The following is a 26,172-nucleotide window of genomic DNA, read 5'->3' as shown; positions in this document are numbered from 1 at the left end:
ATGGAAGAGGATTTACTTTTAACTGTTGCTCCTGTGGTAGAGTGCTATGCATACAATCTATATACTTATAGTCTATGCAGACCAAAATGATGATAAAACAAAGTTTCTAGAAGTCTTTCATAAAATCTGTATTTGAACACAATCTTCATGAAAAGGACTATCTACTTGGCCACATTCCCCAAGTGCAGGGATAGAGAAATAAAGAATATTTTAAGATGACCTTTCCAGATGACCTAGAAGAACAGGACTTTGAGAACACTGGCACTGGAGGCCTGAATAAGTGAAAGGAGGCTGACTTTTTTTTTAAAAAAAAGATTGCTAGGATTGTCGATTTCTGCAAGCATTTATTTAATAGGAGCTTGTGAGAAAACTTCACTCTCCAAAAGGTTTAACATCATTTCATAAGCATTAAAATAAGGACTGAAAAATGTCTCAGTAGACGTTTTGGAATAAGTCAGTAAACTCAATCAACCAACTAACCAGCCAACTAAAAACAAAACAAGAAAGGAAGATCAAGACTTGACTTGAACTTTCTAGGAAAATACAGAAGCAGAATTACAACTTTTTCAGAGCTGAAAGATGAGAAATTTCTTATGAGCACTTCTCTAAGGAGGAAGAAAAATAATTGCACACACCTTTGCAAATCAATGTAGAAACTACAGTCAGCAATATTAATGAACACAGAAAAACCTTCTGTCTGAAGTAACAATGGCAGCTTCATATCATAAAAATGTCACTTTTCATTAGTTTAAAAAATTATTTATGAAGCAGTCACACAGGTTTTAAAACACACCTCAGACTGATTTGCCAAGATTATGAGCTTGTCTCGAGTAAAAAACCCAAAGTATTCCTGTTGGCTTTATGATTACTCTGTACAAACACAAACTATCTCATATACTGAGATGAATGCATACAGCTGTGTCCCGCAGCAAAGGCGCCTTAGAAACAGAAGATTAGAATACTGCTTTTTCTGGTATCCTTGGAGAATCTGTGGTGGCAACTGGAGAATCTGTGGTGGCAACAAACTTGTTGTTTCCTGTCTGAAGAAATAGTACATATATGGGAGACAGATCTCTAAATATGTAGACTGTGTCATGTTCTCTTGCACTAACCTAAATCATAAGATTGTAAGGTTAAAACAGATAGAGTTCTTCCAGACACTCACTCTCCCTACCTCGCAGCAAGGGCTCCGTCAAGCCCATCTGTGCTTGTTCACTTGGGGAAGCATATATACAGGAGATGCAATCCAAGGGGATTCCTCTATGCTGGCAACCCTCCAGCAGTCTTCAGTCTCCAGCTGAGGTGATGAAGGCATTGCAGTGCTGTCTGTCCCATACTCATGAGCAGTGACCACTGTGAACAAGGTGCTGGATCCAGCAAGTGATGACAGAGGCACCTCTGGTTCCAGCTATTTGACTGATACAGTTTATTAAAAAACAGCAGATGGACTTGTTCGAAATAACTATGGAGCAATTTCACTTATCGTTCAGCAACGCATAGTTGAGCATGGTCAATTTTGTTGTTGCCAAATTTTGAAATATTTAGTATTTTTTAAAGGAATTATTTAACAAAATTCCTCTTCCCACTTTGAACAACTAAGTAACACAATTTACAGCAAGTGGGTTGTCAATTTCAACTGTTTAACACAATGTTTTATTTTTATAAAGCTTGATGGATATGAAAAGGAATAAAAATCTTATATTGGAGAATCCCACTTTCATTCTTAGATTACAACACACACAAAAAAGTGTAAACATATATTTGATGAAAAAGGGTAAGCGAAGATTACGAAACGATGTGTAATATGACATTAACATTTATAAGAAACATGTAAAAATATTTCAACCAGGCTACTTCAGATGTGCTTTGTCTAGGCTAGACGTGACATTTGGATTGTTAACTGCAGTTTCTGTTATGTCAGAACAGAACTATGTGGAGCCAATTTAAAGATCTGCTTCACGTGCTGTTCTAATAAGTTTATTAGCCCAACAGAATAACAGGTAACTACCCAGATTTAAAAATGAATATAAGTTATTTAGTGAGCATGTGGAAAAGTAAATGTTTAACCAGTTATAACACTACTGTTTTAATTCTTTTTCAAGCTTATTAATGTCTATTACTCTTTGGAAAGTAGTTGCATACAAACGTACAGTTCAATCATGTTTGAACCACTTAAGCACAGATTTTTAAGGTTAAAAGAAAAGATTTACCCATAGTCATAGACAATGTGTTTTAAAAGTAGTTGGACTTTGTTCAAACATTCAGAAAAATCATCTCTGAGCTGGGACTAATCATAGAAGACTTAATTCCTCAAGGAAACTGGGAAAGTTATAAGCAGTCAGGATAGGAATTTATAATGGAAGCTGGCTTGCAACCTTGGGCTCTCATCCCAAAAATGTTTACACACGTTTAACTTTCAGCATATGAGTATCTCATTAAACACACATATAAGGCCTCAGTGTTGCAACATGCTTCACGTAGACAAAACATGATGCGATGCTTTGCTGAAATCTGTGGGACTTGCATGAAGACGCCATCCTGTACGGAGCTCCTGACAGGTTCAGCGCGTAGGGCATTCAAGCTGTGTTGTCTTGCACTGGCCCGGGCATACCAGGAAGCTATGTTAGATGATCCAATCGATTATCAGTCTCAAAAAAAAAAAAAAAAAAAAAGCGTTCTAATAAAAGGCAGAATCCTGATTAACTATGTGTTAATTGTTTCCTAGTGTTATGCACTGCCTGCATATGGACACTGGGCTAGAGTCGTGAAAGGACCAAGGGTTACAAATCTACCTAGAGGCCCAAGCTGAATGTCTGCATTACAGATATAAATTAGGCTGCAAAAGGTGGGATTATCAAAGCCACCCCTGGCCTCACACTAAATGGAGCTAGATGAGCTAGTTAACAGGAAAAGGCAAGATGAAGGGGTGAAATTCAGATCTTCTGTTTCAGGATCAGGCAGCAAAAGCCCCAGCTCCATGTGACCTTGAATCTTCTCCCTTTTCACAAAATGGAGCCAGTAAAACAGCTTTTCCAGAATCTCAATAATTAAACCCCACACACTGAATATGAGAGCCTCAAATCTCCCTTCTGCCTGGAGGAGCTGGAATTTACATCTCCCATAAGAACTCTCTAATGACTCAGCTATACGATATAATAGGTTGGATTCTCACAACGTCTCCCCTTGGAGCTCTACCACTCCTCATGACATACTTAAATATTCACTGCAGTAAACACCAAACTCGAGTCCTTCTCCCCTTGTCCTGTTGACTGTCCTGGCCAGCAGGTTTCATAACCAGGTTACAGAATTAGGCTGAGCCAGCATCTCTCAAGGCCCGTGAACACTTAATTATTCAATGCAAACTGGAACAATTTCAAAGGAGTGATTGAGACATCTCCACCAGCTCATGAAAGTCTATAGCTGGAGATCAAGATGTGCTGCTTGAAGATGGGAAATGTGAACCTCTGTCCTCCTGATACAGGTGAACATCCTACCCACCAGATTATCGAGAAAATGGGGAGAGTGTGTGGACCTTTTTCTCTCTTTGTAGGAGAGTGGGACACACCATTTAGTGAGCTCTGAAAATGCTCCTAGGCAGGGTCTTGCAGGCAAGAGAGGTGAAGCAATGCCGACAGCATGAATTTCAGTCGGGCTTATGTGGCAACGAGATACCTACCTCTCAGCACTCATCAGCCTTGGGCATCTCTGTGGAAGCTAAATAACAGACACGTAGACACTTCAGAAAATCTCCTGGCAAACATGGGAACACCTAGTGCCTTCAGAGGTAAGATGGTAGCCAACAAGGGATCAGGAGAATCTAAAATTTGGACAGGGAAGAGTTGCAGCACCGACATGGCAGGGAAGCAGCCCAGGGACGCACGGAGCTTCGTCACACGACTCCGAGGGGGACCACAAAGTCTTTCTTCCCTCATGAGAATTGGCACAGGAACGGCGAGGGAAGACTGATGGATTTCACCTCGTTTCATTTAGCAATTTAAGAACAGCTTTTAACAGCAGCACTTTTGAAACAGTGCTTTGACATTTTTGCTTTTGCTCAAGCTTGAAGCACCTCAACGTCCACGCTGCCCGCGAACCCCAGATGAGGGGCTTCGCCATGGCTGCTGTGCTCGGAGGGCCTTTTCGCCCACGGTACCGTGGTCACACGTGGCGCCGGAGGCTCTCGGCAGCGGTGGTGCCCCAGCCCCACCACAGGGCCTCGAAGGGGGCCCTGCTGCCGGGCCTCGAGGGGGGCGGGCGGCCATTTCGGGGCACCGGGAGAGGCACAAAAGGAAGCGCAGCCCCCGGGCGGGCGCCTCGGGCTTCCCCCCTTCACGGGGGAAGGAGAAGAAGGGGGAGGCGGGAATATTCTGGACCGAGGGAGGGAGGAGGAGGAGGAAGGAGGTGATGAATAACTTGAATAAATCTGCAGCGGAGCTGAGGAGAGGGGGAGGGAGGAGGCGGCGGCGGGTCATGTGAGGCAGAGTCATGCTGCAGCCCCGCGCGGGGAGAGGCGCCGGGGCCGGCGGCGCCCGCCGCGCCCCCTCCCCACGCTGCGGGAACCGCCGGCGCCCCCTTCCCCCTCCGCCGGGCTCGGCGCCGCTCGGCAATTTCCGCCGCGCGAGCCGAGCCTATTTCCGTCGGCCTGGGCCAGACGGGCTTTATGTCTGCCAGCGAGGCGCGCATGCGCGGCCGCCGCCATCTTACGTTGTCTCTCGCCTGCCCTCCCCTTTGGCGAGCTTTCCCCTCCCCCCGCGGCCGCGCGCAGCGCCCTCCTCCCGCGCCGCGCGAGGAGACGGGGCCGGGCGGGCGGGGAGAGAGAGACCCGCCGCGGCAGGGACGCCGGGGAGAAGCCCGGAGGGAAGGAAGAAAGGGGCAGACACACATGCGGGCGGAGGACTAAACCCAGGCGTGGGGCTGCGGAGGAAGAGCTGGTGCCGCTTGTTATAAAGGGGGAGGAGGCGGCGGCGGCGGGGGGAAGGAAGAGCGTGTGGAGCGGAGCCTCCTCTAGAGACAGCCAGACACAGAGGGAGGAGAGCGCGCCTGCCTGCCTGGCGTCCCCCTTCCTCCCTCCTTCCCTTTCATGGACTCTCTCGCTGGGCTGCCGCGGCTTTTCTTCCCTCCTCACTCCGTCTCGCGAGTCCCCAAAATGATTCAGCTCCATGGCTGCCACTGACGGGGATGTCCCTGCCCGGCTCAGCCTGCCGCTGCCGCCCTGCCGTGTGCCGGTGCTGTACGTATCTGCGCCCTCCTTGTGCTGCGGGGGCGGCGGGCGGGGGAGGAGGGGGCTCGGCCGCGGGGTGCGCGGACATTTCCTGCTGCCGCGGCCGCCCCCGGGAGGGGAGCGGGGCCGGGCGGGAGGGAGGGGGGCGGCCGAGATCAGAAAGGGGGGTGTGTGTGTTGGGGGGGGGGAGGGAGAAAGTGAATGGCGAAGGATTGAAAGTGTCACATTCAGAGAGGCGGCGGAGGACCGATGCTCGCCCCCTCCCTGTCTCGGCGGGGAGGAGGAGGAGGAGGCGGCGAGGGGGGTGGTTAGCGGCGGTGCCGAGCCGTCTCAGCCCGTGTGTGCTGGGGGTGGGGGGGTGGGTTTGTGTGTGTGGTGTCTCGCTGCCCTGCCGTGAACGCCAAGCTAACTGTGTGCGTGTGTGTGTGTCTGTCTCTCTCCATGCCGGGGGATTGCACTCTTTAAACACACCCGATACAATGCACCAGCCTGACTCAGCTGCAGACATTAGTGCTAGGAAGATGGCGCACCCGGCAATGTTCCCTAGAAGGGGCAGCAGCAGTAGCAGCGGCAGCAGCTGTGTTACTGCTCCCAACGCGCCAGGTACCGGTGTCGGGAGCGGTGCCCTCGCCGCCGAGGATTATCAGCCGCCTCTGCTGGTCCAGCCGATGCCTCCGTCTCCTGCAGTATCTTCATCGGCAGGTCCACAGCCGACACCCCCTCCTCCACAAAGCCTGAACCTCCTCTCGCAGTCTCAGCTCCAGCCACAGCCTCTGGCACAGACTGGAGCTCAAATGAAAAAGAAAAGTGGCTTCCAAATTACCAGTGTGACCCCTGCTCAAATATCGGCCAGTATGAGCTCTAATAACAGCATAGCTGAGGATACGGAAAGCTATGATGACCTGGATGAGTCCCACACTGAAGACCTGTCTTCTTCAGAAATCCTGGATGTTTCTTTATCCAGGGCCACTGACTTGGGAGAACCGGAGCGGAGCTCCTCTGAAGAGACTTTAAATAACTTCCAAGAGGCAGAGACTCCTGGGGCTGTTTCTCCAAACCAGCCTCATCTTCCACAGCAGCACCCTTCTCTGCCACACCATCCACAGCAGAGTGTTGTGATCAATGGAAATGTTCACCCCCATCACGTTCACCATCACCACCATCTTCACCACCACCATCATGGACACCATCATCCATCGCATCCTGGGGTGGGCACTACGCCAGTTTCTGGAGGACCACCACCCAGTCCATCATTTAGAAAACTCTCAACAACTGGAAGCTCTGACAATGTTATATCAACTGCACCAGTTTCTGCTGCATCATCCACTGGTTCCCCTGCATCTGTCCTGTCTAATATCCGCACTACAAGTACTCCTGGCAGTTTAGGTGCAAGTCCTGCTGCCGGAACTAGTACCTTAAGTAATATAAGTGGTGGTAGTTCTAGTGTGGCAAGCAGCATGCTTGGTACTGTAAATTTAAGTAACATCCCAAGTACTGGTAATGTAAATGCTTTGTCTGGAACTAGCAGCAATGTTAATGTGAATATCCTGAGTGGTGTTGGCAATGGTACGAGTGCTTCCTCTAATGTCATTAACAATGTTACTAATCCAGCTGCAGGAATGGCGGTGGGATCAAGCCAGCAGCAGCCTGCAGCTGGCACATCAAGGTTTAGAGTTGTAAAATTAGATTCTAGTTCTGAACCTTTCAAAAAAGGTAGATGGACATGCACTGAATTCTATGATAAAGAAAACACTGTTGCAGTTACAGAAGGAGTAGCAGTAAACAAAGCTGTAGAGACGATAAAACAAAACCCGCTTGAAGTGACTTCTGAAAGGGAGAGCACCAGTGGGAGTTCTGTTAGCAGCAATGTAAGCACACTGAGTCACTATACAGAAAGTGTGGGAAGCGGAGAAATGGGAGCACCTACTGTGGTACAGCAGCAAGCGTTTCAAGGTGTGGGTCCACAGCAGATGGATTTTAGCAGTGCTGCTCCTCCGGCAATTCCAGCATCTAGTATACCACAGAGTGTTTCTCAATCACAGCTCGCACAAGTACAGCTGCATTCTCAAGAAGTCAGCTATCCACAGCAGAAGCAAGGGGTCCAACCTCCTGCACAGGCCAGTCTAACCACTGTTACTGGGGTTCAGCCAGCCCCAGTTAATATACTAGGTGTATCCCCATCTCTGGGCCACCAACAACCTGCCATTCAAAGTATGGCTCAACAGCAGCTCCCGTATTCTCAGGCAGCACAGCCTGTACAGACGTTGCCAGTTGTACAACAGCAGCAGTTGCAGTATGGACAACAGCAGCAGCAACAAACAGTTCCGACACAGATGACCGTAGGTCACGTGAAACCAGTGAACCAAAACTCTGTTACAGGGGCTATGCCAGACTACATTCAACATCAGCAGATCCTTCAGACTCCAGCACCTGCCATGCAGCCTGGTTCTGCAGGAGTGGGAGCAGGCGCACCGGTTCCCCTTGCCCAGGCGCCGAGCATGCAGCCTTCAGTACAAGCACATCCCGCTGCTGCCCCGGCTCAGCCTGTTGCACACGCTCCGGCATCGATACCTGGCGTAGGTACTGGTGGTCAAATGCTCGGTGTTGGGCAGCAAGGAAGTGTAGCCACTGTGGTGCAACCACCTTCTGCTGCAAACCAAATTCCACCCCCAGTTATGCCGTCAGCAGCTGCTCCTCCATCTTCACAAGTAGTGCAGCCTGTGCAGGCAGGAATAATGCAGCAGGGATTACAGGCTAGCGCTTCAGGCCTTCCTCAGCAAATGGTCATTGCTCAACAAAATACTTTGTTACCTGTACAGCCACAGGCCCAAGCAGTGGAGTCTGTAGTCCAAGGAATGACCAGCCAGCAGCTGCCTGCCGTTAGCCCTATACCTTCTGCCAGTACTGTTCCTGCACCAAGTCAAGCTAGTACAGCTGTACCTCCTGGCATACCTTCTGCTTCTCTAGGTTTGGGACAGCCTCAGAGCATAGCGCAAGCTTCGGCAGTGCAGAATGGGAATTTGGCTCAAAGTGTTAGTCAGCCTCCGTTGATATCAACGAGTATAGGTATGTCGGTAGCACAGAGTATGCCACAGCAGATACCAGTAAGCTCTACCCAGTTCCCTGCACAATCAGTAGCTCAGTCAATTGTAAGCCAAATCGAAGATGGCAGACGTCCTACAGAACCTTCCTTAGCTGGTTTACCTCAAGCTGCCGGTGGTGACAGCAGTGTTGGAGCATCAGCTGTTTCGGACGGCAGTGGTAGCAGCATGCCATCCTCTGCTTCCCTATTTCCACTGAAGGTACTGCCATTGACCTCACATCTTGTTGATGGTGAGGATGAGAGGTAAGGTTTCCTGTAACTTTATTAAAAGATACACCGTAAGATAGTTTGAGATGCGCTAACCTGCAGCTCTTATTACAGCTGTTCTGTGAGACGAAGCGCTGTGATATTTTTGTCTGATTAGAAATATTGTTTCTCAGGTCACCATGCATGTAGGTATATTAAGATACTTGTTTTTTTTTGAAGGGGGTGGGCTGTATTGATTATCCTCTGGAACTGCTGCGTGGGTAAATTTTGTTTAACAATCTGTGACAATGTGTATATTACCATTGTATAGAGGGAGACAAAAGAGTACTGTGCAATGTGGGTATGCTAGTGGTGACTGTAGGTTAGATTATTTATTATACTGAAATAATTAATATCTATTCTTAAGTATTTTTTTTATACAAGCCTAGACTTCATCCTGCTTCAGCTTCTCTTTTCAAGTATTGACCTTACTCGAGTTGAACCAGTTGCAAGCCTGTGGTGTATATATAGAAGCCTTCTCTCTCACAGCCAAGAGATGCTTTAGGCAAATGAGTATGGTGGGAAAAGGGAGGTTCAGCAATACTCTTGTGGCTCTTTAAATTGAACTTGGGGCTCTTTTGGTCTAGGTGGTTTTGCTTCAAAATATTAATCCATTGTGAGAGCAGCTCAGGCCTGCGGAGCGGCGGTGAGCCTTTGTATCTGATGTGCCTGTTTTGTGCAGTCAGAGTAACAAACAGTACACCTTCTCCCACCTTCACATTTTCAAATAAATGAGAACTGGTTGGTCTTTATGGTGCGTGCACATGCATTTGAATGTTCTGGTTTCACTGACAATGTGCGCAAAGAAGCTGTGTCAGTTGCCAAAGGCTCCTGTGTGCAGGATAAAGTGGTCTTAACAGCGGTTTTTAAAGTGCAGTTGTTTAATATTAATTATGTCCATAAACTCCTTATTCTATTAAGGACCTGTTGTGATAGGACAAATGAATAGGAAGATTGTGGTTCTTCTCCAAAATAACTTACTGTCTAAAAAGAAACTATGCTAAAGGAGAAAAATAAATAATTTAGGACAATTTACCTTGAAAGCGAGGGGAGGATAGAAAAGAACACGGTAAAAGAAAAAACCTGGATTGAGGGAAGGAAACAAAATAAAGCACCAAATGCTTTTCAAGGTGGGAAAGAACGTCATAGCAATGGGAGGTGAGGTACTTGAATTATCTTCTTGGTGCCATGACAGGAGAAAAAACAGTGGACAAACTTTAAAAAAAAAAAAAATTCGTGGGAAAGGTTGGATCCTTAATATTGAAAATGCTAACTCTATCAGCAGTCTTTGATTATGCTGATCATGAGGTGTTGACTGTCTTAGTGGCTTTCATCACTTCTTTCTAAGATGCCAGAGAGCTATAATGAGTAGCAGCTTGTCTTCCAGGAGTGCTGGAAGACAAGTTCCAACACCATTCTGGTTTGATTGTTTTTAGTCAATAAGTATGTGAAGGTGGTAGAAGACAGACTGAGGTGTTAAAGCCCACAATGTCACTGTAATGCTACTAATAGTTTTCTTGGAAGTTTGTTTTATTTGCTTTGCTTTCCTTCAGTCTTTCTAAACTGGAACACTGATCCTCCTTTTCCTTGGGGCTTTTTTATAAATATATATAAAGCTTCCAAGAGGTTCCAACTGAGTAAGAGAATCATAAGCTTGTTAGTATTGAAAGTGTTTTGAGACATCACATCTAGCATGTGACTGTACCCAGATTTTAAGAGCACATGTTAGCTATCTGTCATGATTGCTAGTTTTTCCCAGAATGTTTAAGTGTCTCAAGGTAACAATAGGCAGAAATGCCTTTTTCCTCTGTTGTTTGGCTGGCCAAAGATCACATCCTTTCTTCTCCCATGCATGTTGTGTCTTTATCTGTCATCTCCAGGTAGACTTTACTTTTGTTTAGCTACAATTGGAAAATCATTTAGATGCTTTACATAGAGCAGGATATGACTCTGTGCTATTAAATGGAGACCATTTTTTTTCTTTTGTGTTGCAGTTTTGATGAATTCACTTTTGTGTATAATGAGGGAGATAATTTACAGAGGCATCTTCTCTCTGTGTATCTCCCTGTAAAACTAAAAAAAATTAGGGAGGTCGCTGTTTCCACTTCCAGGGAATCTCATGTCAAGATGTTTTATGTATTGTCCTCTTGGCTGTGGAATTACTTTTGGTCTGGGGCTTGGATCTTGTCACTTCCTAAAAGTAGTGCAAGATACGCTATTATTCTCTTATCTTCATGCCTTTGAATGTCTCTGGCCAGAGTTATCTTGAGAGTTTTTGGCCGTTTGTTGGATTATTCTCTCTTTTTGCAGGAGGTAGAGGACTGTGTATTATATAAGTACCTAAACTTTTAAAGAGCAGATATACTGTAAATATGCATACAAGTGAAATGAGTGAAATTATATATGTATATATTTATTGTTCAAGATAGATATTGATACATTTGAAGTGGTTCTAAACTTGGCTAGGGAAAAAGTAGGAAAAAAAAATGCAAATGATGACATAATTGGGCTGGTGAAGAAGCTGTAAAATTCCATTTAGTGTGCCTTTGAAGAAACATCTGAACCATCTTGTTTAGATTAACTCTCAGCTTTCATTAAACCCATATATAACTGTGTATAAAGACATGCCAGCATCTTTAAGTTTTCAGTCTTGTCCTTTTTTTTTTTTTGAATACCATTTGCAGTCCTTTCTATGCCTGTTATCAGGGCATTATGTCTTTTAAATGTAGACAGCATAGAGTGCATCTGCTTTGAAACAAGTAACCATTATTTTCCCAATATGAATGAGTTTTTTAATCTCCACTGCAATTTGAAATAAGAGATATTAAAAATGAACTGCTTGACAGAATGCCCTATGGAAGATTAATTTGCAAACTTCATTTGTTAAGGAGAAGATGTAAACAGTACTATTACATTTTCTGAATTAGAAACTAGTTCCTCAGACTGCTATTCCTTCAGCTTGTCAGGTATGCCTCAGGTATTTAAATGCTGGTAGACTCACCATCTGTTTTAATATCTCAATCTTCAAAAATACAGGCTTTTTTTTTTGCTGTTGAAGTTAAGTATTTCTCTCTTTTATTTCTTGAGTCATGGTATGGATTTTGTTTTGTTTTAAACACATGATTTTTCATATATTTACTTCCTTAGACTTGTGCCTGTTACTTCAGTTTATGCAGTTCAGTCCATTTTAGACATGTTCTTTTGAGCTAAGTATTTCATCTTTAAAATAGTAGAGGAGGATTTCTTTTGTTTTACTTTAATGCTTTTGAAATCTTTAAGTATGGAAAACATTGTGCTGAATTCTTTTGTAAATTTATACTTCACGTTACAAAGTGAGTCAGTTTTATATCTTTCTAGACAATTCTTCGTTATTCTGCAGATACTCAAGAAGAATTTGTGCAGATGACAAGAACAGTTCTTAAATTACCTGTAAAGTGAAAACTTAAATGTGGTAAAATACATGGATTTTTTTTCTTAATAGGGGCTGCTGTAAGTGACTGTAAAACCAATTTAATTTTAAACTTTATATACAATCTGCTTTTGAGTAACAGTATAAATGAAAGATAAGAGAACTAACAACTTTCTCTGTCCTTGACAGCATTTTCTGTAGAGTTGCTTTCATTCTTTCATCTGATACAAGCTGTTTTCACCTATTTGTGCATTTCATTCAGCAGTGAAGCAAAAGAGAAAGAAGGAAAAGATGAAAACCCAATAAAATTGACATAGAAATTTGAAGTATTGTTTATTATTTTACAATTTATTATCTTTTTCTCTTTGAAGATAACTTTTTATTTAAATCTCCTTACAACTGGACAGACAACAAAAAATTCTGAAGGACAGGTTTATGTATAGCATATATATTTTGGCTTGTTATTAAATCTGTGGAAAGCCTGGAAGATTAAAGCTGAACATGTGAATTGAAACACTTGTAAATAGACTTTCAAGAATCTCTAGTAGTAGTCTCTGGTAACTAGTAGTAGCTTGTAAAGGAAGAGAGTACATTCAGGAAATTGGGTAAAATATAATCATATACATAGGTATATTGTATGAGGATCTGTCAGGTACAAATGAGACTTTTTTTGGTTATAGATGTAGGTTAATATTTGTTGAAGATGTTTATAAGCGGTAGTGAATTAACATATTCGAAAGTAGAACTTCAAGTTTCAATTACATTTTTTTTTTATTTATGTGATAACTGTTTTGCAAGCTTTCCTTTTTGTTTGATAAGTTGTTTTGGAGTTTATGTGGACTTAGAGATTTTATCATTTCTTGTGTATTTGGGGAAGAGGACAAAGATGCTTTAAGAAGGTACTTCACAACAGGGGTTTGCATGGATTTATGGTGGTTTCTGTAAGTTGCATCGTTAATCCCCGTAGTGGCAGTGTTACTGTCTTCCATTTTTCAGAAGTTATATTCACTTTGCAGACTTGCCACTGATTTGAAAATCACAGAACTTGATTTCCAGATTTTTTTTTAAAGTCTGTATCTTCAATTTGACCATTTCTGAAACTCAAAAAGCATTTACCCTCAATAATAGTAGGTCAATTGAATGAATAGAGAGAGCACTTTGTTGGTGAAGAAAATACAGTTGCTGTTGTGTCATGCTGCCAAGTTGAGCTTCTCACTTCATCTGATGGAATAAAATACCTCCACTGGCAGAAGAGACTTTGTTAGTTCTGTGCTGTAAATAAAGAACAAGGAAGAATTTAGGGTTTAGGGTTTGCATTTTGTATGTCCACTAGCCAGTTATAGTTGAAAGAGATGGCTGCTCTCCTACACATCTCTGCAGCAGTCTTGATTCACTGTGACTCTTGTGGATTGAATTCTGCGATGCTGGACATCAGCTATCCCAACTGAGCACAGTTTTCAGTGTATGTAATGACAGCAGCAATTGCTCTGCCTTCATTCTGTGGCTGTAGTATGAGCGAAGGAGTGAGCTTGATCGAGGCAGAAAGCCATGGGGTCTCACAGACATGTTCCCTCTGTGCCACGGTACATCTCATACCAAGGATTGCTACAGTGCTTGGTATTCCATTGTCTTTAAGGACAGGAAGAATCAGCAGATTTAGGGGTTGTAAAAGCAGTAATTTAACACTGTAAGCAAGATAAGGCAGGCTGTTGGAGATGCTGAGAAATGTGCTTGTCCAACTGATAACTTGATTTCCAGAAAATGTTCTTTACCACTCTAGTTTTGGCTGCTCTTTGGAAGTTGTCAATGTATACGCAGACTACATTATCTATATAAGTGTACACCAAAAAAAAAAAATTTCTTGAGATTTAATGCTGAAAAGCAATCTTTGCTTTCTTAGGGATTTGCTTTTTTAAAGTTACAGACTAAACTGGAAATTAGAATCATCTGTTCCTCAGTTTGTGTATGGGCAATGGAGTGTTTCAGGCTTGACAGGTTACCACGATTTAGATAATGCTCCAATAGAGTAATGACTGTAATGTTGACTGTTAAGCTAGTGAAGTTACAAAAAAAGGAAAGCCATTATGCTATGCCTTGCTTAAGCGTGAGTAAAAAGATGCATGACTTGCACAGCTGTGCTACAAACAAAACTATAATAACTAAGCTCTTCACTTTACAGAAGGTAATGGAGAATGTGAGCTGTATAGGGACAGGCCTGAAAAGGCTTAGGAAGTAGATAAAGTTGTAAACACTATTTCTAGCATAGTATTGTGAGAAGATATTATGCACACAAATATCAGTGCAATAATAATAAATGGATTCTTGGTATGACCCTTCTTGGAGTAATATGATGTGATCTGGGTTTGCAGTATGGTATAGGTAAACCACAATCAAGAACAGAAAAGCATAATGCATCTTTGTTCTCATTGGTTTTATGCTCTGGTTGTTTTCTATTCTTGATTAACGTAGAGTAAAACATGCTATGTGTATAATATGTATTATACTTTTACAAATGACTGTAAGTGGGCCTATACTTTTCCCTTACTGCACTTTGGGCACCCAAGACTATACTATTAAGCAAAAGCATGCTTTAACAGTGTATTAAGCAGGGACTGCAGGTAGGAGATCATGATTATTCAGTAAATTATTTCACGGTAATAGTCGCTAAATAGAGAACTGGTTTATTCTCAGTGTAATTGCACAAGAAACCATAGCCTAAGATGGAGAAGTGACTGGAGATACCACTCCCTCTGTGAATGTTTGAGAGTAGGCTAAAATAGAGTTATGAATTGCGTGGTAGAATAGCTGTGTAATATGTGTATCAAACTGGGGCAGCTAATCACCTTTCTGGCTTTAATGTCTTAGTCTATAACGATGTGAGACTTGGTCTGTCTTTGCAGTTTGCTAACAAAGTAATTGTGCTGCAGCCTGTTGTGGTGCAGAAACCCTTATCGGCTCATTTTGTGGGAGCCACCAAACACCTGTTACGCATTATCAGTTTTTGAAGCAGGATTTTGTTTGTGGTTAGTTATATGCAAAAGTCTCCATCTTCCACTGAAGCTGGAGAGATTTTTCTGAGAGAATTAGAGGTTGCACAGTTTGACAGGCAGGGATTTTAACAACCCTATACATGCAAATGCTCAAGAGTATTACATGTGATAGACCGGATAGTTTATCATTGTTAGTTAACTGAAGGACTAACTGATGTGCTAGTGCCTCCTAAATGAGGATTTCTGACTTTGGTGTCATGCAGAGCTTAATGTTACTCATCACAATACAAATAAAACATTACACTTTAATAATAGAGCTTGTTCAATTTTACAGAAATATTTACACTTTCAAAGTAAAATCACAAATGTGTGTTTAAGTAGACTAGAACAGTCACAGTAAACTCTTTCAGCATTTTCCCTTGAGCCAGCAATTCTTTCGTTATAACACTTTTAAAAATTTTGTTGGCATTTTATTTTCGTAGTTCAGGGTGACTTGTGAATTTTTCTGCTCCACAGTTTTAACTTGCATTTGCTGGTTGTGACTTCATCTAAGTTGTTTTCATATTGTTGGTGACTTAACTATTTTTTTTTACTGTTTAGTGAAACTGGAGAATTACTGATTAGTCTTTTTATCATAATATTTAAAATTCGAGAAAGTGTCTATTGAGCCTAAATACTACTGTAAATTTAAAATAACTGCTACATGAATTCTTTTTTTGAGGGGTTGGGGGTTGGTGCAAATCATTTACATTGGGCTGTGTAAACTTTGCAGTGAGTTCCAGTATGTAAGTATTGCTCCATGTGTATATATGGAATCAAGTTCTCACTGCTGAGCTAAGCATGTAAAATACATGTTTTGGTATTTTCCTAAATTTGGGGACTTAGGCCAATCTGTGCTGTGCTATGTTAATCTCTTTTTTTTTTCCTTCTTGTTGAAGTAAATGCTTACTATGCTGCTTTCATGAGGTACATAGCACCAGGAAAACTTCACGTATTGAGTACCTTTGATAATCGGGACGCATAATTAAGCATTGTAGGCATTCAGGCTTGAAGTTCCCTTCCCAATTTGTATTACTTCTTGCAATGCAGGGCCAGCAGTGCTCCAAAAGAGTCAAGGTGGTTTTGCTTTGTTCAGCACAGAACTGCCTCCTAAACAAATTATCCTTTATTATTAATCCTCATTGCTGGGTTATAGTGTGTGTGTGTTTTTTTTCTTTCTTTTTTTTTTGTTTTTTACAAACTGAAATGGGGGCAAAATTTTGAAAGTATTTAAGAAGAACAGAGCCAGAAGTAACACAGTTAAAGGTTTTTCATCATTAAGGATTAGAAATTTAACACGTTTCTAAAACTGACTAATCCTTGAACATCTGTGGTACCTGCATTTGTTGCACTTCACTTTTTTCTCAAGAAAACTGAGAACTGCACTTCATATTTTATTAAAATTTGAGGGGTATTTTGGTAATCTGTCTATGTACTTCTGAAAGACCTGTTCTTTTGAGTATGGTGGAGGTGTACAGATTTATAATTTGCTTAAAAAAAAACACCAGAAGATCTTCTGTAAGTTTAGGCTTAACTGAAAGATACAGATGGGCTCACAGTCTGCTGAAAAGATGCGGACAGTATTTCTAGTAAGGTATAAATTTGATAGCAACTGGAAGCTGTTTGTAGACTGTTTCCTAACCTGCTGCTGCTAGGTTTTATAAACTACTGAACTAGGCAAACTGTGTGAGTTTGTGCAGGAATTAATACTTTTTCAACCTGTTTGTATATCTCTTCTTGTTGTTGTAATTAGTGCAGGTATTCAGCAAGAGCTTTGCAGGACTCTTGATTTCTTCATGTGTAATGAAGAGTTTGAACTTCTGTATCCGTTGCTTAAGTAACAGCATTGAAGTGCTGTGTTAAGTATTAGAGACAGTACTTAAAGCAGCTGAAAACATGTCTTTCTGTGTGTTTAATAATTGTTTTTTATAGTACTATACTGCAGTATAGTTCTTAAAGATGGGGCATGTAGGTGTGATAATTTCAACACAAAGTGCTATTGGTATGTGCTTACCTCAGTTTCCTGAGCATTACACTCAATTCATTCCCGTAAGATCAGGAGGTACCAACCAAATGTAACTTACTATGTTTTTTGCAAACATTGCTGACTTCTTATTTGTAAACTGATGTCTTATGGGTCAGTAACAGGAATAATTATTGTTAGCTGAGTGTTAATCTTCTGTGCTTATGTATCTAGTTAGCAATCCTTTTAATGGCAGTGCAAGTATCTTGTAAGTATCTGAAGTTGATATCTGTGGTGAGTTGCCTGTGCTCAGTTTAGAAATGATATTTTTCCTTTAAGTGGTTGTGAATAAATGTATGGGATAGAAATACCTTCTAATATTTTTTTTCAGTAACTTTGAAGTCCAGCTGCACAATGTAGAGGGATGAAATCCCTGTCAAGATGAGAGAGAACTTAAACTCCTCTTAAGCCTCCTCTGACCTTCATTTCACCCAACTCTGTCACAGTTGTGTATGGGTGAAAGAGAGAGCTGATGACTGGCATTCATAACTTTATATAGAAAGAACTGAAGAAACAAAGACAAGAACTAACCATATTAAACTTGTTTCTAAATGCACAGTGCTGTTGCAACTAATAAGGTCTTAGGAAGTCATTTAAAGAAGTGAATGTAAGATTGCTCTAATATTTTCAGTATTACTTTCTCTGCATGAGCTATCTTCAAACTACTCTGAGAAAAGCCTTTGTCTTAGGCTGGGTCAAAATGTAACATCTCAACAGAGTGCAGAATTTAATGTAGAACCTTATTTTATTTTAATCCTCGCCCTCTCATTGTAGGGAATATAAATCAAAAGACTGAAGGAAGATTATGATAAAAATAAAATTCAGTACCTCTTGTGTGATTGCTTTGACTTTTGTTTTGACTGCAATTTTGAAATCTAGCTCTTTTAAAGAGGAGCAAGGTAAAACTACTGGCAGAACCTGAATCATGTATTGCTTGTTTAGTGTATGTTGCAAGTGAACTAGGCTAAGATTAGTCAAAAAACTAACTTTCATAGATTTTCTGAATGACTTTAAGGTTGGCAATTCTCCTCTGATAAATGGCACTAGGATTTCTTAATATTCATTTCTGTTCATGGTTGTAGTGTCCTAAATTTGTTTATGTGCTAGGCTTTAAAAAAGACAAAATAGTTGTGAAGTTAAGGTCTGATTAACTACAGGAAATGTTTTCAGTCTTCCATTTCTTAGTTTCAAACACTTATGTACAGGAACGGGAGAAGTGGACCTGGATTTGATGCAGGTTCGTGCAGTAATGCCTGCCTTACAGAAAGGCATGTAAGGGGAAGCAGACGGACTCAGTTTATTTCTTTTGGTGGTGTGTGGCAGCCTGTGCAAGGTATCGATTGTCATCATCCCTTGATGTCACTCACAATTGAGGATTCTTATAAACTCATAGGAATAAGCTCTGAATATTTCTGAAGTCTGGCAAGGAAGGATTTTATAGTAGTAGTTACTTTATATTCAGCATTATTATTATTTTGTTACAAGCCATTCAGTGACAATCTTGATCTGGCTTTAACTTGAAATATCTACTGAACTGTTTGACTCTGGGGGAAACTTTTGGGTTTAAAATTCAGTATACTACCTTATCTGTATGTATACACATATATGGGAATATTTAAAGCTTAATTATCATCTTTTTTAAATTGCTGACTTAAAAGGAGCAATTGCTACTCTTATGGTCCTGTTTCTTACACTGTTATAAAATAAAACTAAGTGAAAATAAAATAAAAGGAACCATGAGTTAATGACTGCATATTTTAAGTACTTGTTAAATAATTTACTGTACTACTCAGATGAATTCAAGGTATAAATGTACCTCTTTAATCTATTGAATGAGGTTATTATGTTAAGAATGGATCAGCATATTGCTCTGCCAAGTGTTTCTTTAGTAGGCCTAATATCCTAAATTGGGTGAAATGGCAAGTTATGAATAACTGTTTAGGGAATGGTGCAAGAAGTGCGTGTGCCTCCTTGTTCTTCTGTTTCTTTCCAAGTTTGTAAGCCTGTTTACAATTCTGTAATTCCTTGCAAAAGAGAGGAGCTCCTCAGTGCATGTTTGATTGGAGAGGGAGGAGGGAGGAAAGAAGGCGTGGAATATGTGTATGACGGTGGTTTTGGTTTTTTTGGTTTTTTTCTTTCTTTCTTAGTGGGGAAAGGGTATATGAGCTTTTTTAAGCTTTCTCTTTGAGAAATGGCATTGGGCTTATGTGTGTTTGAGCTAACTATGTGCAGTTGTTGGCAATGTAGCCTCTTATTATTCGTGTGGTAGTAGCTAAAAGAGCTAGCCATGAGTTGGGGCTCCCCTTTGCTGGCTGCTGTCTAACAAAGAACAGGAAATACGATCTTTGTTCAAAAGGACTTGCTGTCTCCTGTGCATATTATTTCTGAATGGATTTGGGGATGGAGTACTTTAAAGTGGGCAAAATCTTGAATGTTTTCAGTGATCTATGGAAGGGAAACACAGCAGCAAAGCAGGATAATCATCTGTATATTCCCGCAAAGATGTATTTTGTTAATGAAGGACACAGTTTCTGGAATGTTACTGCATTGGAACCTAATGATTTGTTTGAGCCGCCATTTTGTCATGATCGGGACATGGGTTAGCTTCTGTCAGGTTTTACTATCTCTGCTTTTGGGATGTGTATATTCTTGGTGCTGCTTGCTTATGGTGGAGCACAGATGTCACTGAGCAGTTGTCTTATTGCACCGGAAATTAGCATGTAAATGGAAAAAGGACCTGCCAGGAAGGATATTTTTGGCTTCTAGAAGAGTACTGTAATCTGTAGAAGAGGAAAAATAAATACTAACGTGTTATAGCAGACAGTTGTGACTAGCAGTAGTTATCTTCACTCTTTGCATTTTTCAGACTCAGAAACCAATCTCTGAGAATCTTTACTGTGTATTTTTATTGTTCAGATGATATTTAAAATATTTAGAATGTGCTTTTCTAGTGGATATGAAGCTATTAGGTGAAGGTGTTTTGTCTGAAAGTATTACTGAAACAGTCTTCCTAAGAATTTCGTAAGGAACACGGAACAACTTCAATATGTGTTCATATGTATCTTCATACAGAAGATTGCTTTGAGATTTACTGACCTAAAAAGTGTTTAAGAAAAATGTGCAACCCTCCCCCTACACCTAATCCCTACACCTGTTAATTGGAGAAGCATGTAAGGAAACTTTTTTTTTTTTTTTAAAAAAGAAAAAAGCCTAAACCATCCTTTATGTTTCAGGAACTTAAAGCATAAATGTCTTAAAATTATTCACTTTTAAAATATACAACAAAAAATAAATTCAAGATTTAAATAACTTTTCTTCAATAACATACTTTACATATTCCATTCAAGTTTGAAGCAGAAAATTAAGTGAGATCAATGCAAGATCCTAACAATTACTCAAAATCCAAACCTTCCTTTTTTCTTCTTTCTCTTCTGGCTTTTAAAAATCTTGTAATTGAATGAAAGTATAGGTACTTTATAAAATTGCTTTCTCAGAGTTACTTTCATATGGTTTTAGAACAAAGTGCTTTATGGTAGGAACTATGCATGCTCTCTGGGACTTAAGAGGAAAGCTAATAGTTTCTGGCTTAAGACTATAGTCTTAGGATATCTGGGCAAATCTTCCTATGGCTTTGTTTCTTTGGTCCTTAGAACAGTCGCACAGATTGCATTGGTATAATAATATTGCATTGTAGCTTTGCAGAATTTGGCATAGACAGCTTGGCAATGTCAGGTCCATGTTGTTCAGAAATGTTCAAGGGTAGATCTTATTTTTCTGTAGTAAATTGTAGTAGGTATACGTAGAACTTCTTTCAGGCATATGTTAGAACTTCTTAATCCATGCCACTTCTGAGATATTTTGCTTTCTTGGATACTCTTCTTAAAATGTAACCAATATGCCAAATTATAAAACTTCATTTTTGTTCTCTACAGGAATATCAGGATGGGCAAAGAATTCATGGTAAAATAAGTTTGGATTCTGTTTTTTCCAAAAGCAAATTTGTTTGATTACTTTTCAGTTCAGTGAATTTACTGTCTGTACTTCAGCATAAATTTACACTAAAATTATTATATACATTCATAGAGTAATTTTTCTGTAGTATTTATATAATGCTTCTTCCAGTGTGGCTGATGAACACTGGATGTTTCAGTTTGTGCCTATGAATCGCATGTTTTCAGCCATTGACCTAAGTTGCGCACTTCTAAAGAATATCCAAGATAAAAGAAACAAGCCTTTCTAAATCATGAGATTGCTGGAAATAGCTATGTTTTGCTACTTATAGAAGAGTTAAAAGAAGTAATGACCATTGGTAGTTAAATCTGGCTTAAGTGACCACAAAGAAAATGTACCAAACGTAATCACTGGTAAAAGTAGGTAGTTTTTTTTATGGAAGAAAATCCAGCCACATCTGAATATTTTTTTTTAGTTGTAACGTCTGTGAATGAATGTAATCGGTTTCTGTGTGACCGTTCTTAGGTCATAAAAAAAAATTGTAATCTTGAACTGGCAAGAAATGGTGTATTTGAAATGCAGTAGCTGAAGAGAGACTTGCAAATGCCTCTTCTGGTGAAGTAAGCAGTTTTCTCTGTGTACTATATTGATGTTAGTGGGCCGAACTAAGATTGCATAGGTAGGAAACATCAAGACTAAGACTAGCTCTTGAGTGGTGACTTTTCAGAAAACTAACTACAGAAATTGTGTTAAGACATAAGGCAGCAGACATCTAAAGCTCCATGGTGACTGCTGCTGATATGGTAGCTTGGCCTTCTTGAGGGACAGACCTGTGTTAATTCAGCTGAGTAATTGATAAGCATAGTAGAACAGCCCCTGAAGAGGGGAGCTGCATATTGCTGTGTGACATGTATATTTGTGGACAGCAGAAAAAAGTGGGGAGCTTGAAAATCTTGTATTCAGGCTTGTTTTGTGGAACAGTTCATGCTACAGAGATTTCTGAACCGTTGGCCTTCTGCAGAACAGATAGCTAGAAAAGTATGAGCTTCTCTTCCCTTCCCACGAAATAACTCGGATGGCATGGAAGTTTTTCCTCTACTTCTGTCTGATAGCTTGTGGCCACAGAGGCCCACCGCCACAGGGAGAAGTGACTTGTGGAGAAGGTTTTGGCAAGCTAGAGTGAGTTTAGTACAGCCTGACTGATGTGGCTGAGTGTTGTGGGGGTGCCATGTGCTCCTGGAGGTGGCTGTTCTAACTGATGCCTTAACTACTGAGGTGAACACTCACCAGGATTGTAGATAGTGGAAACAATTGGTCTACGTTAATTGTAGATTTACCAGTTTAGCATATTTTATGTACACATAACTTGCATTTTAAGATTTCCTTGTGTATTTGCTTTTCATGACATGAACTGGTTCTGTTCCAGCATCACTGGATATTCGCCATTCTGAATATGTACTTAAATACTGCCTTGAACACTTGCTTCTGCTCCTTTCCTGTGCTTCTTGAGAGAATGCATTAAGAAAAATAAAATCTCAGCCTTCTTGTTTAAGTCTAGAATAGAGTCTGGCAGTTGCTTTGCCTTCTGCATTGGGTCATGGGCTTGTCAATTGGTCCTCTTCAGTTCAGCATCTGCTCTCTGCTTGAGAACACTTGATGAAGAATACATGCTTTGGTTCAGGAAGACTAGACTGTTGGTGAATCTTTGCAGCACAAACAACAGAAGGAGGTAAGAGAAAGCATAATATGAGAAATTAGCTAAGTGCTAAGTTTGTGTGTTGCTAGTTCATCTCTTTGGACTGTGAGAAGGCCTCCTCTTGTATTATTTTTCCCTGCTGTCTTTTTCTGGAGAGTCGCTCTTACTTGGCCAGAAATATTTTGTCTTGTCCTCTTGGGCTGGGTTTGTGTTGCTTATAATGTTTGGTGTCAACAGGAAGCAGAGCCACTGTTAGGGCAGGTAGCTTTCCTTATAGTCACATATGTTCCTCAAGTAACTATGGAGTATCTTATCTGGTTGCTTTTGCCTTCCTGTTTTTCCAGTCTTAACCAGTATTATGCTGGTTGGATTAATATGTTTAATTTAGAGTTCTAGCTCTGTTGCACAGAATTGCTGCCACATGTATCAGAATGATTAATCTGTTTTGGTATAGGCAAATACAAAACCTCGAATGGCCATCTTGTAACCTAAGCAAGTGTTTGAACTTGAGCCTTTAAAAATATAATGCTACATGAATTAAGGCCTGCTGCATCACTGAAGCCTTTACTAGAACATTTCAGAATAAGATTGTTGTGTTGTGGGGTTTTTTTAATGACTAAGTATGATCTATAGGGATTAGAAGGAATTTAAAATGAAATAATAAAGTAATACCTAAAACAAGAAAAACAAATCTCTGAAGCTGAATGGTAAATGTAAATCAGACTTCTAGCTGAGACAGTGACTCATAAGGAGCCTAAAGCCATGATATGTCTCTCTTCCCCCCCTCCCTTTAAAAAAAAACAAACAAACTTATTCTACATGAAAATTAGCTTAGAACCAGATCTGGCCCTTCATATGTGCCCTCTGATTCAGGAACAAGATGACACTAGTAAAATTGAAACTTGGCTGATACCAAGCTGACAAAATTAATTCTTATAGGGTTATCACATTGAGCTCATTGTTGCAAGATATAGCGGAGACTGAAGTTATACGCACTTTTTTCTTTAAATGATATTTATGTATGTTTGTTTAGGGAAGTATATGGAGTTATAGTACTCGAGTAAAGGTAAATGACGCTTAGCTTCAGCTTCTTGGACTACTTCTCGCTAATCCAGGGGAAACAAATGCATCTTCCTGAGACAGGCTTGCCATAGCTACCTTCTGCAGTGACTTTGTTCTGGAGTATCTGGTGCTGGAAACTGTTGAAGACAGGATACTCCTGCATACTTTCCTCTTCCAAATGAGAAATAAGCTACAATATAAGATTCCGTATTTTAACTTTGTTGGAAACAATGTCAAAGTAGGAAGGTAGAAAAGGGAACTAATGGAGTCAAACGGAAGAACAGAGGTACAGAAGAGGACCATACCCTTGACTTGTTTATAGAAGTGTGAACAATCAGAATTGATCGTGTGGCTGCTAAAAGCTAGGAGGAATGCAATGATGTGTCAGTGACTTTATGGAGTAGCAAAAGTTTAAGGTTGTTGCATCTTTACGATAGAGGAAAGACATAGCGGCTATGATACTCTCTCAAAGTGTAGTTTGGAAATTAAGATGTGTCATGTGAGCAAAACCAAGATACATTAACAATAAAAACTCATTCACAATCGTTATTTTTCAGGAAGCTGTTCTCGTGCTTGAAAAATGTAATGGTCAGCACAGCAAGGCTTAAAATAGCTCTTTGGATGCTACAGCACTGACATTAGAGCCCTACTGGCAAACATCCAAGAGGCCTGTAAAAGAAGAAGGAAAAATACTTTAAACACTGTAGTAAGCTAAGCTTCAAAAGACAGTTTCAGATGCCTGTTTTTTTTTTAAAGTATTTAAAAGTATATGTCTATTCAACAAAACACTTGAGAGAGAACTTGAAATCCTGTGAGGAGTCACTTCATTAAAAACAACCATTCCTGTTGGAAAAACAATAACTTTAATGCTATTACAAGATTGCATATATGGTAGCTAACTGCAAGGAAATGCTAGAGTTGTAAGGAGTAATACGGAAGCTGCAATAATAAGGTCCAAAGAATAAATTTTAGCTCTTAATTTTTTTTCCTCTTTTCCCTTCTTATACATGCAAGTGTTTGAAAAAGATGCATCAGGCCTTTCTAGGATAGTTCTTATTTATATAACCACATGGTTGGTGGTTATGTGAAGAATTGATGCATGTGGCTTGTCATTTACCCTCTTCTGGACCACTGCACCCACCAGGAGGGGGACAGCCTCCAACAGCCTCTGTCTCCCTCTCCTCCGCCAGTTGCTCTTCTGCCTCAGGGGAGGAAAGATCCCTTCTGCTGGGATACTCCCTCTTAAAGCTCCTGCGAGTAACTCCATTAGCTGTTGCCAGTGAATAAACAGCTGGTAGCAAGCATTTAAAATTATCATGTCCTTAATGTTATAGCTGTCTGCAAAGGACTGAGTAAAAGATGTGAAATGTTTCCTTTGTTTCCCCTCCCAATTCTATCAGGTAAATGCTGTTACCAAAACTGCTCTAAACTGTCTTCACAGTAAAAAAGACAACAAGACAGTTTCACTGGACATATGACTGCTTGGTCAGTTTTACAGCTGGAGCACTAATGCTCATTTTAAGAATGGTGTTAGGTTTCTGTGAGATTTGGCATATTTTTTTCAAAGCATTCACTTGGAATGTTTTTTTCATATGCCTTTACACTATTTCAAAACAAAAAAAATCAAAGTTATACATTCTCATGTTATGCCTTATTCTAGCAAGTAACACTGGGGAAGAATTTGACTTCAAGCTACTTGTTTCCTTTAGGGTTTAGTGACCTCTGACATGTTTGCAGATCTGGCGAGCATCTGATATGTCAGCAATTCTAGAAATTCGGAAGTCTTTAAAAATGTGCTTCAGAAGTTCTTAGTCATCTGCTCAATTCTTTCATGACTTTATTTAGAGTGTCTAGTTTGTGATATATTGAAAATAGCTTTTTTTATTCTGTTGTATTTCTGCTTTAACCCATCTGACAGTAGAATATTTGTGCAGTTAAGTACAATGTGCATATCTTGCCCAGTCATCCTGTGGAAATGAATGTTTTGCTTCATGAATTTGTGCTTGGAAAAGATCTGAATATGGTCCCAAAAGAGTATTGTTGTGGGAAAGACCTAAGTTAAAACCTGGGTTAAGAAAAGTCCTGAGTACCACATCTATCTTTCCTTATCTGTGGCTATCAGATAAATATTCCTATTGTATTTGATTTATAGCACCTACTCCAGGAACCATGCTTTAGAAGCTGGAGGAGTCTGCAGACTTTTCAGGGGGTGTACTTGGCATTTGGAGAAGGAAGATAAGACTTTTAAGTGGAGTGTTTTTTTGAGGGGGGGCTGAGGAGGCAGTTATACAAACATAAAACTTTTATGTCATAAGTTAGTGGAAAAATGAGTAATAAGTTTCGAAATGCAGAAAGGCCTATTAATCTTTTTCTTTTTTTGTGAAAAGGTTAGCAAGCATTTTAAATTAATCCCAGTTAATAAAGCTGAAAAA

The 26,172-nt window shown here is 40.5% G+C and overlaps 1 protein-coding gene and 1 long non-coding RNA gene across 16 annotated transcripts in view; one reads left to right on the top strand and one right to left on the bottom strand.

Annotated features, from left to right (window-relative positions):
- Window positions 1-324: 324 nt before the first annotated feature.
- LOC135327147 (uncharacterized) lies at window positions 325-4,710 on the bottom strand. The gene is made up of 2 exons (XR_010387243.1): window positions 3,677-4,710; window positions 325-2,648 (listed from the first exon to the last, which is right to left on the bottom strand). It is a non-coding gene; the product is annotated as an uncharacterized LOC135327147 (long non-coding RNA).
- A 14-nt stretch (window positions 4,711-4,724) lies between these two features.
- TSC22D1 (TSC22 domain family member 1) overlaps window positions 4,725-26,172 on the top strand; it is a 95,618-nt gene continuing 74,170 nt past the window's right edge. For 14 of the 15 annotated variants that reach the window (XR_010387232.1, XR_010387231.1, XR_010387241.1 and 11 more), the window contains exons 1-2: window positions 4,725-5,230; window positions 5,710-8,567. Coding sequence is in view for 3 of the 15 variants with exons in the window: in XM_026108478.2 (XP_025964263.1) it covers window positions 5,743-8,567 (2,825 nt within the window). In the remaining 12 variants the exon portion in view is untranslated. Of the gene's footprint in view, window positions 5,231-5,700; window positions 8,568-26,172 lie in introns of those variants that run through there. The other variant, XM_026108477.2, reaches the window with a different exon arrangement.

This window comes from Dromaius novaehollandiae, chromosome 1, assembly GCF_036370855.1.
Source record: "Dromaius novaehollandiae isolate bDroNov1 chromosome 1, bDroNov1.hap1, whole genome shotgun sequence".
Lineage (NCBI taxonomy): Eukaryota > Metazoa > Chordata > Aves > Casuariiformes > Dromaiidae > Dromaius > Dromaius novaehollandiae.
The sequence above is the reverse complement of the archived record's forward strand: the minus strand, read 5'-3'. Positions and strand labels throughout refer to the sequence as shown.